This window comes from Drosophila busckii, chromosome 3L (assembly GCF_011750605.1).
Source record: "Drosophila busckii strain San Diego stock center, stock number 13000-0081.31 chromosome 3L, ASM1175060v1, whole genome shotgun sequence".
In the NCBI taxonomy this organism is placed as follows: domain Eukaryota; kingdom Metazoa; phylum Arthropoda; class Insecta; order Diptera; family Drosophilidae; genus Drosophila; species Drosophila busckii.
This window is the reverse complement of record NC_046606.1, coordinates 15,178,869-15,197,523: the sequence shown is the minus strand read 5'-3', so window position 1 is coordinate 15,197,523 and position 18,655 is coordinate 15,178,869. Positions and strand designations below refer to the sequence as shown.

The window sequence follows — 18,655 nt, the reverse complement described above, 5'->3', positions numbered from 1 at the left end:
AAGCAGCAAAGCTTTGATTGTGGCTTACATTTATCACGTGTGTGTGTGTGGCCTAAATGGGCCATAAGGCAGTCTCACATATGGAGCAACTGAGGGGGTGGCGGCATGGCCATTGACAACAAACAGCCGTAAATTATTATGCAAAGTGCTGTTAATATCGAGAGTGTGGAAAAGTGTGAAAATTACATGGCAGGCCTCACACACACATACATGTATGCGTATGTAATATTATTTACCATTTGTAAGCCGAGTTGGTGAAATCTGAGTGCAGAGCACTGAAAGATTAACGATAACAGCAAAAAACGTTGTGTGAAATTACAAAACAGTCATTAAACAATTCTTTGTTGATTTACATATATTATTACAATAATATTTTTAAAATTATATTTTGATTGTTTGCTTTGTTGCCAGCAAATCGTTTTAAGAAATAATAAGTAAAATGGCGTATTTATTGTTCATTCGCACATTTGTCATATGAGCAATATCAATTTTTATATCCTTTTTTTATGCACGAATATTCGCTTTCATATTTACGACAATTTCCACACACAGCATGCGCCTTTGTCCTTTGTCCCCCTAGCGCGCTTTACACTCCCCGCCTCGTTTCGCTGTAGCCCCCAAATTCGTTTTTTTGCTTTGCTTTGTTGCTGGCGTAGCCTTTGCCTCTTTGCTGCTGCTGTTGTTGTTCTTGTTGTTGCTTTGTTCGCAGCTCCAATGCAAATACAAATACAACTACAACTATACACACACACACACACAGGCAAGAGCATGGCGCTCTAGCTTACGCTCCCGCTCACGCTCGCACTCTTACTCTCGCAAGCAAGCAAACACACACACATATATGCGCTTGAGTGTGTGTGTGCCTTGTCGTATTGCCATCTTATTTCCGCTTAGGCGCACTTGGCCCATCGTGCCATCTCTTGCGCTCATGACCTAGATTCCACAGTGTTTGTGTGTGCGTGCACGTGATATATAAATACAAGCGTGTCGTTATTAGTGTTTATGTGTGTTGTGTGTGTGTGTGTGTGAGTTTGTAATCAATGCAACATGTAGCGCAAGTGGGAGAGGGAGCGAGTGAGAGAGGCAAAGCTATATTTGTAGTTGTAGTCGACAATGCTTTTATTTTTAATACTCACTGAATTATTTTGAACGATATTTGGCCGTTGTTGTTGCTGCTGCTGCTCGTTCCGTCCTTCCGTTTTACAGCTCTTGTTGTTGTTGTTGTTGTCAACTCTGTTGTAATCTCTTGACGCTTTCGTCAGCGCCTTCGTTGCGCTCTTTGCCAAGCGCAACGTTTTTATAATTGCGGCATTCTTTTTTTTTTTTTTTACTTGCAACTCGTAAATGAGACAGAGAGCGAGCAGAGCGTGGCTTAGTCTCAAATTCAAAACTTTGGAAATCAGCTGCTGGAAATACATATAATGCGCGCCTTTTGGGCCTCAGACAAAATATGACTCATATATCGTCTGTCCGACCACATGTTGTACACATCAAGCCACATGGTATTGTTGTATTAGTTACATTATTGCTCAAATATAGAATATCGGCACACGCACACTATATATGTTGTAGCTACTTCTGTGAGTTTTGGGATTACGTGCTTGATTTTCAGTTTTGTACAATTGGCTCTTGAATGGCAAAATGTTAAATTGCGTTAAGCGCATTACACATGCGATTTGTTCAACAAATATGTTGAAATGTTTATTGATTATGTGGGTAAGGGAATAATGCGACTAAGTCGGCTTTGACAATTTGTAAATTGTTGTTAATAATAATAATTCATAATATATTTTTTAAAGTTTGCTGTTTTATTTTATTTAGTTTTTTTTATTTATTTTTATTTTTTTTAAATTATATCTTTATTATTAAAACAAATATTTTTCAAAATCTGTTTTACTCTATTTTATTTTTGTTTTATTTAACTTAATTATTTATTATTTATTACATCTTGTGTTACTGAATTTTTTAAAGTGAGAACAAATGAAGTACCAAGAGTTATGAATATAATTAAAATAAACATCTTAGGTCGAATGGTTTACTTCCAACGCTCTTTGCTGTGTTAGCCGATTTAGCATGCCTGACGTGGCGTATACGCAATACGGCCTAAATAAATCATACGCAATGGTGGACGCAAACAATCAATTATTAACGTGCACTTTGTGAGCTTTATTTACTTTACATTATGTCAGACACAAGTTTAAAATGGTTTGGCAAGAAGACTATGAACCAACTTTCAAAATATCCTACATAAGGCTCGTCCTTAGATATGCAGAAAGAACTTTCAGGACTCTTTAATGCCTTTGCGCTTGATTGAATCGAAATTAATTGGGTTAACAGCAACGGGGGGGACTGTTAGAAAAATATTACTCAAACGCACTAGTGACCCAAATTTAGTTGTTGCCTTTGACGGGCCCTAAAAAAATTATAACAACAGTGGGGGCAGCGCCCACAAGAACATAGCATGACAGGTCGGTCACTTATTGATTTCCTGGTCAGGCGTGTGGCGCCGAACGCAGGCAATAAACTAAAAATCTATTACTTAGTCTCGAACTATATAAAAAATGCAAACTTGCAAAAACCAAAAGCGCAGCTAAAAGTAAAATTATGTAAGTGAATTTGCACAAATCTTCGCAGCACTTAAAAGCAATTTCGAGTGCTTTTGTTTTTGCCCAGAGTTTGGCTAAGCTAAGCTTAGGCAATGTTTCAACGCAGCAGCAGCGAAGCAGCAGCGTATTAGCCTGCGATTTATGTGACTATAAATATTACCAAAAAGCAGAAAAAAATAATAGACAACACACCTACGCAATAGCAACACCCACAAGCAAAAACGCACACACACAGCGGCACTTAAGCCCGCATCAACTCAACATAAATTGACTTGGCCCTAAGATGGCACAACCGGAAAAACCATTACAAGCAGAGCCAGAGCAGAGCGCCCACAGACAAAAACAAAGACGCAAACTAGAGCCACAGAGAGAGAGTGAGAGTGAGAGTTGGCGACAGAGAGTGAGAGTGCAAAAGCAGAAAAGAGAGCGACGGCGACGGCGGCAACAACAACGCGCATGTTGTCCCAGTTTTCAAATACTGTCCTTGACCTACTCCACTCAATAAAGTTGTCTAATGCCGCAGAGTGTGCTTCCCTCTCTCTCTCTCTATATGTGTGTGTGTGTTGTAAAAGAGTTTGCTGAGCGAAATGTCGTAATAGAAAGCTTTTCGAGTTGCCATGCCAGCCAGCAAAGTGAATGAGAGCGCCAAAGACATAGAGAGCGAGAGAGAGTGCTGCTCATTGCTTTTGCGTTTGAGAGAGCGCAACTCAAAATTTGTTGTTATTTTTGTCTTTGCACACACACACACAGACGAGACATGGAGACAAACATACAAGCGCGTTGATTATTTGTAAACAATACGCTTGACCTAAATTACAGTTACTTGTTTCGCAGCGAAACAAAAACGAACTTTGCAATTTTGTTGTTGCTGTTGACTGCACTGCATTTGAAATGCATATTTTATGGTCTAGCGTGTGTGCGTGTGTCTGTGTGTGTGTCAGCAGCAGCAGCAGCAGCAGCAGCAGCACCTGTCGGCTGCAGTTGTAGAGACCATCACTCTATGTTGTTATTCTTCGCACTTTATGCATGTCTATTGCGTCTTCTAATCAACAGCGCTTCGCTGCCGCCGCCGCCGCCACTGCTGCTGCTGCTGTGCTGCTGTGTCCGCTGCCGCTGCCGCTGCCGGTGTCTGCCTCTGTATGTGTGTCATACTTTTGGTTTAACCCATAAAAACAACCGCAACCCCCACACACACACACACACACACACATATACACACGCATATATGTATGCAAGCCTCCTCCCCCTGCCCGCATTAACATTTCTGCATTTGCCATAAGACTCGCATTTTTTATTGCGTTTCAGTTTGTGTTATAGTTTACCACTGTATTCTAGTTTTATATACAAACATATTCTGCGTTGTGTTGGGTTCTGTGCTAAAGTTTTATTTTTGTGTGTTAGCTGCGCTTTGTTATTGCCTTGTTTGCATTATGCATGGCAGGATTACTCGAGGTCCCTCGTATCTATATTAAACTTTCAACGTCCTTCCATGTCAACAGCAGAGTTCTCTTGAAATTTATACATAAATAGCGTTAGCAACTGTCAATAACATCGCAGCTACTCTGCTAGATATTTTTACTTTTACTTTAAGTCTTATATACAGTCTGAGCATCGCTTATTGAATGCTTCTTCTTCCTTGCAGCGGTTCGTGCGGATCGCATGCGCGGTGGTCGCAACAAGTTCGGTCCCATGTACAAGCGGGATCGGGCGCGAAAGCTGCAGGTGATGCGCCAGCGGCAATTGGCGCTGCAGGCGCTGCGCACTTCAATGGGCTCCGATATTAAGCCGACGCCGCTCTCGCCGGGCTATCAGCAAGCATATCCAAATATGAACATTAAGCAAGAAATACAAATACCTCAGGTAAGTCCAACCAACAGAACGAAGCTCTCGAGCTAATGCAACTTTTATTCTTTAGGTATCCTCACTCACGCAATCGCCCGACTCGTCGCCCAGCCCCATTGCCATTGCCTTGGGTCAGGTGAATGCCAGCGGCGGCGGTGTGATAGCCACGCCCATGAATGCGGGCAATGTCAGCGGCGGCAACGGCAGCTCCTCGCTGGGCAACAACAGCAGCAGCAACAGCAATAGCAACAACAGCAGCAGTACGGGCAGCGGCGTAGGCGGAGGCGGTGGCAACAACGCCGGTGGCGGCGGCGGCGGACACAACAACAGCGCTGACGGCCTGCAACGCAACGGCAGCAATGGCAACAGCAACAGCAGCTGCCATGAAAGCGGCAACGGATCTCTGCAGAACACAGCCGAATCGAAATTGTGGTATTTAGCCCAAACAAAAGAATCAAATCGAACCGAATTACAGCTGCAATATCGCAATAGACGCTGGTGGAGGTGGAGGGTTATCTATATGTTAATGGGAGTAATTGGTTGAATCTCAAGCCTTTGTTTTAAGTGTAGGCAAAGCGAAGAGATCGCTTGTTCTATAAAATATTGCATAGCTAGAAGAATCTAATTTTATATTAACTAAATTGCGGAGGCATCAAATATTTATAGAAGAGAACAGATTGAGAAATTACTATTACAAACTATTAATTTAATTTATTAAATTGTATATTGTATAGCATAGAGCTGGATGAATTGGTTTATAATAACTAAATTGATAAAATATTGTGAGGCTTCTTTCAAATTTGAATAGAAAATGTAATATGAACTACTATTCGAGAAACTTTAGCATTTGTTTATTGTATAAGCTTTTCAACTAATTGAAGCAGAAACCTTTTCCAAGTATTTCAAATTTCGCAAGTTAGTCCGACTGCTACAACAACAACAACAACAACGTAGCCAACAATGCAACATTATTCTATTCTCTTTTCCTCTTATTCTCACATTAAAGCTTCGATTCTGGTACGCATCCATCAAGCACAGCCGATGCGCTCATCGAGCCACTGAGGTGAGCATTAAATGTCAACTTTGCCAAGCTAGACAACTCTACTAACTAACTGTTTTGTATTTCTTTTTTATTCCTCTTCTTCTTTAGAGTATCTCCAATGATACGCGAATTTGTGCAATCTATTGACGATCGGGAATGGCAGACGCAGCTGTTTGCGCTGCTGCAGAAGCAGACGTACAACCAGGTTGAAGTGGATCTCTTTGAGTTAATGTGCAAAGTGCTCGATCAGAATTTGTTCTCGCAAGTGGATTGGGCAAGAAACACGGTCTTCTTTAAGGATTTGAAGGTATGCCACATGTATAAAAACCATTTAAAAACAAAAAAAATAAAAACCAAAAGCAACCAGTTTTCAAGCTAGGGGCCAAGTCTGCGTTGTGTTATGTAAAAATCCAAACCAAACTAAGTACAACAACAAATGCAAAAGCAAAAGCAACGCACAAAACAAGCAAACGCTGGCAGCGCTGCAACGGCGACGCCAATGACGGCTACTTAAATCTGCATTGAATTTCGATTTCATTTGGCGTCTGACCTACTTACCAAGCAAAGCTGAACCAGTCAGCCAAGCCAGCAACAGCAAAACCAACAACAACTGCGACTACGCTGATGACGACGCCGACGCTGGCGCTGACGCTGACAGCGAGACGACGATGCGTCGTTTGTCAGTGACGCAACTGAGCGACAATGTCGCACACATTAACGAAAAAGCACACACAGTTAGAGCGGAGAGTAAGCTTAAAGAGAGAGAGCGCGCGGCGTTACTTTGCGGCGTTGGAGAGCGAGAGCGCGCCATGTTGTAATCAAAGCTAGGCTTGAAACAAACCTGTGTTACACTCAGAGAAAATCATCTAAAGAGAGAGAGAGAGAGAGAGAGAGAGAGCGAAGCAATTCATATTTGTAAGCGTACAAAATGCATTGAGAAAAAATTTAACTCTACGCTTGATTTTAATTTAAAATTAAACGAGTTAACTTTGCTTTTTTCAAAGATTTTTCTCAGTGCAGTTAGCATCATTCATTAAGCTCTCAAAAGGCGAATATCGCAGCTGGAACTTTCGCTAATCCATTGATTTTCTAATACAATTTTCAGGTTGACGATCAGATGAAACTGCTGCAGCACTCATGGTCCGACATGCTGGTGCTGGATCATCTGCATCATCGCATACACAACGGTCTGCCCGATGAGACGCAGCTAAACAACGGCCAAGTATTCAATCTGATGAGCCTGGGCCTGTTGGGCGTGCCTCAGCTGGGCGACTATTTCAACGAGCTGCAGAATAAGCTGCAAGATCTGAAGTTCGACATGGGCGACTATGTGTGCATGAAATTCCTAATACTGCTTAATCCAGGTGAGTATCGAGTGTATATACCAGTCAGAAGTTGCGCCGCCAATCGGGCTGTTTTTCAAATTATTGCAGATGTGCGCGGCATTGTCAACAAGAAGACCGTGCTGGAGGGCCATGAGAATGTGCAGGCAGCGCTGCTAGATTATACGCTGACGTGTTATCCCTCAGTTAATGTAAGTCGAGAGACTAAACAAACCTTAAATGAACTCTACTAAGCTGTGTATTTTTTTGTTGAACAGGAGAAGTTCAGGAGGCTATTGAACATACTACCAGAAATTCACGCCATGGCCGCTCGCGGCGAGGAGCATCTGTATTCAAAGCACTGTGCCGGCAGTGCGCCCACACAGACGCTGCTCATGGAGATGCTGCATGCCAAGCGGAAGGTGTAAGGAGCGCCAAAAGGTGGCAGCAGCAGCAGCAGCAACAACAACAACATAATACTTAAAACTCATTACAATATGTGTAAATAGCCGATGGAAAAGGAGGAAACGGAAAGGAGTGGAAAGCAACATAAGTTTTAATTGCTATGCGAAGAATATAATATTGTTATACATATATGTATATGTATAAGCAAGAAAGATCATCACTACCACCAACAAAACATACTACTACTTCACTCTCACGTATACACACACAACACACACATACACACACATTTGTTGATTCAATGTTAATTATTATTATGTTAAAGCCTAGAGTTTAGCCTATGTTTAACTAATTAATTAATTTGTCTTAAATTAAATTGTGTTAATTTTTAGTCGTGTCCTCGGATAAAGCAATTTAAACAACAACAAAAAATGAGGAAAAACCTAAAAAAAAAACAAACAAAAAACAACACTAAACTATCCAAGCGTAAATATGGAAAGTGGTAGCCCAACTTTCATTTAGAATATAACAAAGAAAATAACAAATTTTATTTTTATATAAATCTATATATACACACACATAGTATATACTATATATATATGTATATATATATATATATATTTTTACGTAACTAAATTGGCGTAATTATAAGCGTCCAACCCTCACTCCGACAATTTGAATAATCTAGTAATTGTCTTCAAAAATTTGTTTTATATATTTCCAACTACATATTTTATTGTTTTCGTCTGAATTGTGTTAACTGTAAATTTCATGCGCCAAGTGTCTTGCATAGTATTTGCGTCTACTTTAAACTAAAACAACAACAGCAACAAGTTGCATACAAAGAATATAAAAAACAAAGCAAATTTTAGGTGTTCATTATATAGAAATGCATAAAATAAAATTTTAACGTGTACGCCTGTATTGTAAAATAATTATTTTAATTTTTGTGTTTAAGTGTAGCGTTTAAAAAACAATGCAAACAACTACCTACAATAACAACATCAAGAAAAACTAAACGAAAACAAGAGTAAACTTTTCTCTTACAAAAAAAATATAAATAAAAAAAGAAAACAATGTTGAAATATTATAAATAGCTTAGACTTAAATACACATTTAAATATACATATGCATATGTATTTAATTATACTTAGCTGCAAAAGTTTCAAAATGTTTGTAATTATATTGTTTAAATTTTAAACTTGTAAAGCTTCTAATTTGTCAAATTCATAAACACAACATATTTTTTCCAATTTACAAAATTCAAAGTGCAAAAAACAGTTGATGGTCAAAAAAATACCAAATTAATAAAAAATCGAAATAATATTCAAACTTAAACTGGATGCGCAGCCAAAAATTGGGGGACAATTAAAATAATAACTGCCTTAAATTAAATTGAATCGACTACTTGTGTTTGGCTTTAAAGTTGCTGTAAATTAATCATCAAATTGTTTACGAAAATTAATATTTTAATGCATTGTCTACTTAAACTTTTTATGAAGCCCTCAATATTTGGCTTTGCATTGCGCTTAAACAAAATGTACCTTATAAAATTAAATATCTAAATAAACACAAGCAACACACATACAAATACTTAAAATGCAGCAAGAATTCGTTCAGAAATTCGTTTTGAAATATGTAAAGTTAAAAGTGCTCTGAAATTATTGTTAGACGCAAGAATTGTGGCAGATACCGAGCGATAAAAACAACAGCAACAGCAACAAAAACAACAGAAACAGAAACTAAAACATCCTTGTAGGTTGCCTAGGTTTATGTATAATATATGTATGTATCAATTTATTTAGATTTCTAGATGGTATAACTTCTGTATGTATTGTAAAATATAAAATTAACTAAATGGAATCATTCAAAATGGATTTAAAATGTATGGCAAACAGCAAAGTAAGCCGAAGAGTTAGGCATAGATCAGGGTTATAAACAGCATTAACGATACGTTATATATATATATATATGCTAACATATATGTATATATACATATATGCTGTTTAGCGTCTTCACGGGCGACATGTTGTTCAAAACACGTTAAAAAAAAATTATATATATATACACATCTTAATGCGTATAAAGTATAGAGCATAATGTGTGGTTCTGCAGGAAGTAAAAAGTAAATTGTGTATGGGTTTAATATCCATATACAAATATATGTATAGGGCAAGGCGTTAGGTATGTTTATTGTAAAATTGATTACGATGTGAACCTGTTATTGCAAATGAAAAGTGATTTTAATTTTTAAGGAAAAATCTATATATATAAAAATTTAAAAACAACAAAAAAAGTACATCCAAGTTATATATACATTAAAGTTTAAAGAGTATAATGCAAATGCAAACAACACATACACACACAGACACACACTTTACGTTTTGAAATTGTTGAAAAGCAACAAGAGTATAAGAAAAATGATTTAACTAGCAACAAACATAAAAACAAAACTACCTAAAAACAACAAAAACCACATGCATAATTACGAGTAATTAATAATTGATTTATTGTTTATTATTACGTTAACATATAAATGTCATCTCAGAGATGTTTCAAAACAAGCAAACCAACCAACAATGTAATAAAAAGTAATTATAATCAGAAAAAATAACCCATCGAGTATTGTATATTTTTAAGCAGTTTAAAAATTGCGTTGCTTCTTGTGATGTCTGCAATTAGCTTTTATTTTATATAATTTAAATTTACGCTTTATAATTGTATAAATAATGCATTAATTATTTTACGTTAATTGCCGACAAAGTGTGAGACGGGTCCTTGTCTTTTGTTAGCTCCGTTTGCTTAGGACATGTTAAAGTTTTGGGTAAAATCGTACTCTATCGTGGGAATAACTGTCTGCACAAACTTTAAGAATATGATTAAATATAAATGCACGCCCAGTTGCCCGCCTCCCTCTTCCACTGTTTGTATGATCTTCTTCATAATATCAGCATGACGGCATGGATGCACAGATGCCATGTTTGGGCCTGGCAAATGCGGATGCGATTCCATCGTAACAGTCTTTTTGGCATGATCTTGTGAAACATCTTCATACATTTGCTCCACAGTCAATGGCTTGCGTTGCTCGTCATAGCCCACAACCCAGAGTCGTGGCGTTTGATAGTACTTATCGTATGTGATGTGGAGATCATAAGTGCGCGTGTGCAATACTGAATCTCCGCTGGCACTGGCACCTTCGTCACCCGCATTAGTTGCTGCTGCTGGCTGTGGATCTGCATCTAGTTTGCGTGTTGTTGTTGCCACAGCGGGGTCAACGAGCTCCAGCATACCACTCTCCTCAAAATCGTCCATATCAATGGCTTCGTCATCGTCTTCATCCTCTTCAGTTGCTACGACAATTGGCGACGACTTGTCGCTTTCGGGTGTATGCATTTCATCCTAGGCAAACAATTTCAGTTAATTAATGAAATTTAATAAGGGTTGGTGTGTTAAAATTCTGACACGACCACCACGCTTTCGTGTTCTTAGACGTTCATATTATATCGCATCGATTTTCTCTCATACAGACGTTGATGTGTCTAAGTGAGCGTCATGTTTGAATCTGGTGTGTCTCCACGCCACCCACGCATCACCAGAAAATATACACATTCTCTCAGCACCACAACGTTTTTGGCTGTGTGCACAGTGACAGCTAATCACACAGCATCTGTGCAGACGACACGATGAAACATAAGGATATGATCCTATGTGCTTGCAAACAGTATATGCGCTCACTTTCAGAGAGAGCTGTGTGTATACCTTGTTTATGAGATCGCGTATTTAGTTCACTAGACAACACTTTTCTGTTAGAGAGTTATTTTATAAATAAGATTGTTTTACCAACTTATTGGCAACTGTGATATGGTGAGATAACTTATGTCGTATCGACTCCGAGCCACGAGTCCTCATATACTTGCTATGGATTAGCAGCTATGACTCATAAGTTGGAATCACCCCTATATATATGATCCTGTGAATTTCACGCCAAACACAAAATTTTATATCCAGAGCTCGTCCTACGAGGATACCCAGTTCTGAAGATTATGGAATTCCTTAATACAATCAGATTTTATAATTATTATTTATATATCACATCAGCAGAAGTGAGAGCGGAGCCATACGCACGCTGAGAGGTATATAGTTGTAGAAACACCATACACATTATTAATAAGAGGAAAAGTTGTGCAAGTGCATTAACTCACTGTATTGACAATTAAGGACGAGATCAGTGCACGATATGTGTGCACTCACATGTGACGTATTAAATTTAATCTTTGTTCTATAGCAACCACACAATGTTTATTAAATATAGCTCTGATCAATATGACGTCTATTGTAAGCTCACTTATATTATTTCTTGCTTATAATCATAACTATTATCAGGTACTTGCTGCGTTATTGGTGTGCACTGATAGGGCTGGATCAACTATCAGAATAGTTTTAAACCATCGAGGTTGTTTACGCAATTTCGTGGTGAGTCAGGAGGAAGCATATGTATTATTTTGCTTTCGAGAGAAGCAATAAACGAGACTGTGACAAACTGTCCATACCTTCTTTATTATACCAACATCTAAATTCTAAGGTACTGACTACATATAAGATATACTTCTATTCATATCCATAACAACATCATCAGCACACTATAATTTTATCTTGCTGATCGCCCAATCTAGTGGGACTTTTCAAAATATATCCTGTCTTCAAAGAGCAGTCGATTTAACTTAAGACGACATAACGAACTTCAATTAGTTGACTCAAAATCACATCCGTTAGTATAAAACAATAGCGTTGGGGCTCCCGAGCCCCGACACTCTTACGAATTATATTACACATACTAGCACATGTCTGATGACGAAGTTTGTTATCTCACACAGATATTATGGAGTCCAAGAGCTTGTTTTGTTGCCCTCGTCTCCCAAATTCAATTAAATCTATGAGAATTCAAGCACGCTCATATTGCAACAGCGACGTAAGCAAATCACGCTATTTTTGGCTCACTATAGCTTGAGCCGGAGCGCATCGCGACTGGAGGAGCAATTGGCTGCCCGGGTTAAATTTGTGAGCCAACGTTCAGGTGTGCGCTCTGCAGATACACACTCGACTATGGAGACCGTAGATCGAGGGCACACTGTTGCTCGCGAAAATAATCTTGAGAATATATCACAGACAGACGAGCAGAAAGTAATACAGATAAGGCACGGAGAAGTCCACTGATAGTGAAAGAAAGTAGAATTTGCTAAGCGCGAGATAAAGAATAACCTATTATAGCCTTAAATGCAGGACAACATCCCAAGAACAGTGACGAATACCACACCAATATATAATGAACCTGCACGTCCCGAATATTGTTCCAACTGTGGAATGGGACTAGCAACTGCACAGGACATGAAGCGACATTTGGAGCAGCATGAAACGTGTCCTTCGGAAGGGTGTAATTTTGCTGCCCTCGCAAATATCTTAGAGCGGCATGTTGAAGCAAATCACATAACGGGGATATATACAAAAGTAAAGAAAGTATGGACGCCAGAAGATATTGCTGCCTGGCGTGCTGAACGTCGCAAGAAGTAATTAAACAAATTAATTGTGTGACTTGCAGGCTAATAGCAATTTATACTATTTAGGTTTCCAACAGCTGCTAATGTGGAGACAGCCAAGCGCGCTAAGGAGCAGCGTCAAAAGCGTGGTGAACGCTTGGAGGCCTCTAGGGAACGTTTTGGTAAGCGTGAGGATCGGCAACGAACGCGACCACAGACTAACAGCAAAGAGCGAAGCAAGCAAACCAAAAAGCGAAGAAATAATACTAAACAAACGCCAGCAACTAAACATACTAAAAAAGTGGAGACTGAAGCGACGAAACAAGAAGAAGAAATAAAAGTTAGTTCCACAGGCGTGCCTATGTTTAGGGGCACAAGCCAAATGAGTAACTACAAGCATATAAAATCGAAGGCAGATTCAAATGCGCTAAGCAACATGTTGGGCATGTACGGTACAGATAGCGAAGAAGAGGAACAGGACGAATCAATGGATGACGATGCTAGTAATAAGGATTGTGAGGATCAACCTACAAATATACTGGAAGCTATGGAGCAATCAAAAGTATCCAGTTCGTCAGATGAAGCGCCCGACGAACAGCCCATTGTTCGAATTAAAGATGTAGCTTCTTCTGCTAATCATTCTCCAGCGGAGAAAACTGCAGCAACTACAGACACACCAATAGTAACTACAGACACACCCACATCAAGTACTCATATTGCTGATAAGCCCACGTCCAGCAAAATTGCTCAGCGTCCTGCAGTTAAAAAACGTCATTATGGCCTGAACTTTAAGCGAGCGCGACAAATTAGCAAACAAACCACCATGCTGTCAAAGCTGCTTGAAAAGGATATACGCCATGAACGGAATGTACTCTTGCAGTGTGTGCGCTATGTATGTGAGCAGAACTTTTTTGGTATTGGTACTACTAGTGTTAAGGAAACAATATAGCTTTTTTGACTACTTAAAATAAAAATGTTTGTTTATTTTGCAACCTAAGCTTTTAATTGGTGGACATACCACCACCGCCATCCCCACCCATGGGAGCACCGCCTGCTGCCGCATTACCCGCTGTAGAGCTGGCTTCTCCGGTATTAGTTCCTCCACCAGCGGTCTGTTGCTGCTGTTGTTGTTGTTGGGCTGCCGCCGCAGCAGCTTGTGCTTGTTGTTGTTGTGCAGCAGCATGTTCTGCCTGTCGCTTCTGTTGCTGCCTAGCCGCATGCGAGTGTTTCGCTTTGGTCTCTTCCAGTTCACGTACTCTTGAGCGCGCGTGTTGTATGCGATGCCAGGCCATTTGAAGCACTTTGGCTGACGCATAACCAGAGCCTTCATGTGGCTGTCCGGTGGACACTTGCGTCAGGTAGTTGATTTGTTCTGAGAGTTTCGTTTCGACTATGTTCAAACTCTTTAGGAATTGCTGAGACTGCGTTTCCGCGCTCTTCTGTGATGATTTTTCTCGACCGAGCTCTTGCAGTGCTTGCCCTTTGTGGGAAATAAACGAATTTTAATTAAGTACAAATTAGTTTATAGAAGTTGCTGCTTACCTGCACTTTGCATACAAAGTATTATTTCTTTCTCAATAGCTTCTAAAGCTTGTATCTTGTCTAATGGATTCATTTTGTAAACAAAAATAGTTTATTCACCGATTGCGGCTTGTAAAAAACCACCGATATTTTCAGATGTTTTGTTAATATCGATGTTTAGTTTTAAATTACAATCGTTAATCGTTGTGGTCAAAAAAAAAAATGAAAATACCCGGATTGGATTTATTTTACTTACTTTTAACTTACATTATATATGTACAAACAGGACGAAGCGTAAACAAACTTAGTTAAGTTACGTATGCGTATCGCTCAGCCACCACAATTTGGGCAGAAATTAGTTTTTGTAATTAAAAAATAGCTAAGTATAGCTATAATACTGCTAAAATAGCAACACTGTCTGCTGAGGCGCGCTATATAAATTATTATAAGTTTGTTAAGAATACCAAGTAAAAAGAACTCCGTAACTCAGTATTTGGTTATTATTGTTTTTGTATTTGTTTATTATTGCATATATTTATTTTTTTAAATTTCACAAATTTACTTTAATTTTTTCTTAATATTAAAAAACATGTACATACATACAATAATTTAAATCCTTATGCCAACCCAGGGAAAGTGTAAAAAATCGCGTGACAACTGCATACAATTTTCATACAATTCTATAGAATCTCCATCCATATGCCAGACCCCAAAGCCACTCCCACAACTTATTTGCTTGTGCAGCGCAAACTGAGTGCGATCTGCAAAATGTGATTTACACAGACGACATTCAAAGACATGATCTCTCGAATCTTCCTTCAGAAATTTGTGTACATTGTGTATTTCGTGCAGGCCCTGAAACTCTCCAGTCACATTGGTTTGTATAAGAAATGTGGGCGTATTGGTCCAGTCCTCACTTCTGAGCAGATATGGCACTACATAGAGTTCCTTTGTAGTGGCACAGACGCGCAGGCTAAACAAATTCACCCGAAGGGAAATGGGAAAATGACCAAAACGCTGCCCATGATAATTTATAAAACTTTGGGTAAGCAGTGCCAAATCAACAGATTCTTTTATGCTGCCTGGAGCAGGTCCGTCGCACTTGACCCGATATTGCAAGGGTAGTGACAATTTTCCATTCCACTCACGCTTTACAATCACCTTCAAGCGCTTGATTGTGCATGCCTCGAGGGGCACACGCTGATGCATCAACACATAGCTGCTAATCTTCTCTAGCAAAAGGGAAAATACCATATCCACTGTCTCCTCTATATCCAAATGATGCGCAATGGCAATGGGACTACTTTCATAGTACATGCGTTGCTTGGTGACGTTCACATAGAAACCAATTGTCACCTGCAGTCGGTTGGCCTCATAGTTGAGAAATCGCAGTAGCCGAGGCACAGCGTGCATGCCCGCCTCCAGAAGAAAATCTTTTGTGCGGCTCACAGCGCTCTCATCGCATAAGATGAAGGTGTCAATTCCCTCGCGTTCAATGCGCTTGAGTAACAGCTTCTCCTGCAGACCCAGTTTCAGATGCTGCGCATCCACTCCCTCCAACCAATGATGACTATAAGGCTCATGTACGCCAACAGGGCTGCGGCAAGTCAGGCATTCCACACTCAGATCGTTGGTTAGGCGCTGATGGCGAAAGATCCTTTGATAAGCTGCTATATCAAAAACGTAGCGAGATTTCGGGCGGCGTGGCATGATGATGAAAGTCTACTGTTGCAGTTGTTGAGAGAATTTGGATTTATATATGAAATCCATGTAGGTAAAACCATTGTAAGCTGACCTGCAGGTAGTAAAGGATTAAGCAGCTGTCATTTGAACACACTTACCTGGGAGCGCTTAAGGGATAACAAGACTCCTGGATTTTCAAAAAATCAAAAAAATACGGGAAAAAAAATTTGGGCAAAAAAAGTTTTTGTTGACCCTCATTACGATTTTAATGAGGGAGCGTCAGGCCAGCCCAGAGGGACCGCCAAACTTTGAACGCGTTTTATTCCAAAACACGGTTTTTGAAATTGGCACGCAGCATATCTCGAACAATTTTCAATATTTTCGTTTAAAATGTTGACCACATGTTAAGAACGTAAATACGCAGAGAATGTCGTACTGATTTTTTGATAACCTAATTGGTTGATTTTTAATTGACGAAAACTACCCTAATTTTGACTTTTTGCTGTAAAAAAGTCGTTAAAAGTACAAAACTGAATATTGTAACGAAATCAGCTGGACCCACAGATCAGCTGGGCCGGTAAGCTGAGCTTTCGGTGGGATCAGCCTACAACCACCGAAAGCTCCTGTATCGATCGGCACTTAGAGGACCAGCCCTGAGTTCTTTTTCGTCCTGGGCGCTTCCTGTCCCTGGCTCAACTCTCTTTCCTTCCGGGCATCGCGCCGAACAGACGCGTATTAGAATTAATCAGCAACACTTAAATCTTCTAAACTTGGAATCATCTTAAAAATAAATGTCAATTAAACTAAACATTTAAATTGTGTTGGTGGTTTATTTTACAACTGTGCCTCACGTTGGAGGAAATCTAACCCGCTCTCTCGCTCAACCGCCTACCGCCAAACTGACCAAAAGATTGCCTCCGCTCGGCCAACAGAAGCGTATCTTTGGACCCGCCAAAGATCTTGTGGGCCCACCAAACTGCTAATTTGTGCTACAATATTTTCATTCTATAGCTTTACTTATCTCGATTAACATATATTTTTTTCCCGCAAGTCCAAATTTACTCCACTTGTGCTGCGGAGGCCTTCCAGCAAAACACGTCTCAGTGCAAACGCCATATCGCCGCCATTTTTTTTCTGTTTAACTTACAAATTTTATTAACTGATTTAGTAAAACATGTATGTATTTGTCGCCGGACACCAGCACAAATTGTTTTTTTATTTTTTTTTTGCATCACCTGCTGCTGTTTTTTATTTCTTTTTTTTTTTTGGCTTATTGAAAATTTTGTTAATTTGTAATTTTTCTCGAGCAGCCTCAATTTCTTTTTTTTTAGTTTCTAACAAAACTTTTTGTTTTGCATTTTTCTATCTTTAGCACGTGGGTTGGTTAACAATTATGCTTGGATTAAAAAAGCGGTGGCACCGCAGGCACTGGCGCTTTTTTTTGCACCCAAGAATAATCATTTTTGAATTATTTTCGACCTCACCTTCCGTCGAACCCAGCGCCTTTTCGTTCTCCATATCCTCCTCCATATTCATACTCTCTAAATAACTATCCTCCCCATGCTGCTGCTGGAGAATGTGTTCGATCTCATTCTGTAGGTCTGCATCTTCACCGGGATCCTCCGCCAATGGCAAATCCCAATCATAATTTACGCCAGGCGCATCTGGCATTGGATCGGAATCAAAATCTTCAGGCTCCTGGTCCGACTCCTCCACAGGTAGCTTCTCTTTCTCTCTCCAGCTCCCACCTTCCTGGTCTGACTCCTCCACGGGCAGTTGCTGCAAAGGCAGCTGCTGTTGGCCTCGCTGCAGGTTTAACAGCAGCTCCTCCTGCCGATGCAGCTGTTTAATGACCTCCGTATGCTCCGGTAGCTGTTGTTGTTGTGGCTGTTGCAGCCATTGATGCTGATGTTGTTACTGCTGCAGCGGCGTGCCGAAGCTGCTCTTGTACCAACTGATTGTTGAGTTGTTCTAATTGCAATTTGTGTTCAAACCGCTCCAGCTCCAATTGGTGCTGCATATTTTGCTGTTGCAAAATAGCACGCAGCTTTTTCATTTTCGTCTTTTAGTTTTTGTAATTTATTTTTCCATTTCCGTAAAATTCAGTACACTTGATAGCTATTTCACAATGTGTCAAAATATCAGAATATTGTCTCAACAAATCGATTACTAACGATTGTTATTATTTTCCTCCATCACTAGTGGATAATGATGCGTCGACGATCGTCGTTACTTTAAGCTACTGCTACTCTGAACTATCTGCATTTGGCCACCGTACATAAGACTGATGATGTTAAAATCATAATTAAAAATCAAATTAGGTCGTCTGACAGTCTTTATTTGAAGGCATCAAATCAAATCATTAATTTATAGCAAACATTTAAACATAATAAAATAGTGATGCGATTAATTAAAAACTCAGCTTTTAATGTACATACTAATCGATATGAATTGAAAATGAGGCTATCTCTATCTCACTCTTCAAGTTTTGGCAATTTGGCAAACTTTGTGTTTAAATGGTTAATAATAATATTGTGCTTCAGTAACTTGACAGTTTACTTTATAAATAATGGCATCGATAGAAAGCAAAATGTAAGTATATTGTAGATGTAGTTTATCTGAAAAAGAGGTTTTGCATGCCACCAAGTAAATAATATTATGCTTTTCTAGTTGTGGCAATATGACCGTGGAGGATTTGGT

General features: G+C 39.4%; 5 protein-coding genes across 6 annotated transcripts in view; 2 read left to right on the top strand and 3 right to left on the bottom strand.

Annotated features, from left to right (window-relative positions):
• Positions 1-7,625, top strand: part of LOC108601013 (nuclear hormone receptor FTZ-F1) — a 34,871-nt gene extending 27,246 nt beyond the window's left edge. Inside the window, exons 4-10 of one of the 2 annotated variants that reach the window (XM_017987640.2) lie at positions 4,249-4,466; positions 4,522-4,880; positions 5,455-5,511; positions 5,599-5,797; positions 6,596-6,854; positions 6,924-7,024; positions 7,091-7,623. In XM_017987640.2, coding sequence (XP_017843129.2) covers positions 4,249-4,466; positions 4,522-4,880; positions 5,455-5,511; positions 5,599-5,797; positions 6,596-6,854; positions 6,924-7,024; positions 7,091-7,240 — 1,343 coding nt within the window. In that variant the 3' untranslated portion in view covers positions 7,241-7,623. Of the gene's footprint in view, positions 1-4,248; positions 4,467-4,521; positions 4,881-5,454; positions 5,512-5,598; positions 5,798-6,595; positions 7,025-7,090 lie in introns of both variants that reach the window. The other variant, XM_033293846.1, reaches the window with a different exon arrangement.
• Positions 7,626-9,554: 1,929 nt separating this feature from the next.
• Positions 9,555-10,628, bottom strand: LOC108598508 (ubiquitin-like-conjugating enzyme ATG3). The gene has a single exon (XM_033293625.1). It carries the CDS (start codon positions 10,608-10,610, stop codon positions 10,020-10,022), a length of 591 nt encoding a protein of 196 aa, XP_033149516.1. The 5' UTR covers positions 10,611-10,628; the 3' UTR covers positions 9,555-10,019.
• A 1,692-nt stretch (positions 10,629-12,320) lies between these two features.
• Positions 12,321-13,737, top strand: LOC108598766 (nuclear fragile X mental retardation-interacting protein 1). Its single transcript, XM_033293704.1, has 3 exons — positions 12,321-12,398; positions 12,498-12,781; positions 12,839-13,737. The coding sequence occupies exons 1-3, from the start codon at positions 12,321-12,323 to the stop codon at positions 13,698-13,700; spliced, it is 1,224 nt and encodes a 407-aa protein (XP_033149595.1). The 3' UTR covers positions 13,701-13,737.
• On the bottom strand, positions 13,712-14,403 carry LOC108598767 (mediator of RNA polymerase II transcription subunit 11). Its single transcript, XM_017985573.1, has 2 exons — positions 14,294-14,403; positions 13,712-14,231 (listed from the first exon to the last, which is right to left on the bottom strand). The coding sequence occupies exons 1-2, from the start codon at positions 14,364-14,366 to the stop codon at positions 13,753-13,755; spliced, it is 552 nt and encodes a 183-aa protein (XP_017841062.1). The 5' UTR covers positions 14,367-14,403; the 3' UTR covers positions 13,712-13,752.
• A 478-nt stretch (positions 14,404-14,881) lies between these two features.
• On the bottom strand, positions 14,882-16,000 carry LOC108598177 (protein terminus). The gene has a single exon (XM_017984793.1). The coding sequence runs from the start codon at positions 15,980-15,982 to the stop codon at positions 14,882-14,884; it is 1,101 nt and encodes a 366-aa protein (XP_017840282.1). The 5' UTR covers positions 15,983-16,000.
• Between the last annotated feature and the right edge of the window lie 2,655 nt (positions 16,001-18,655).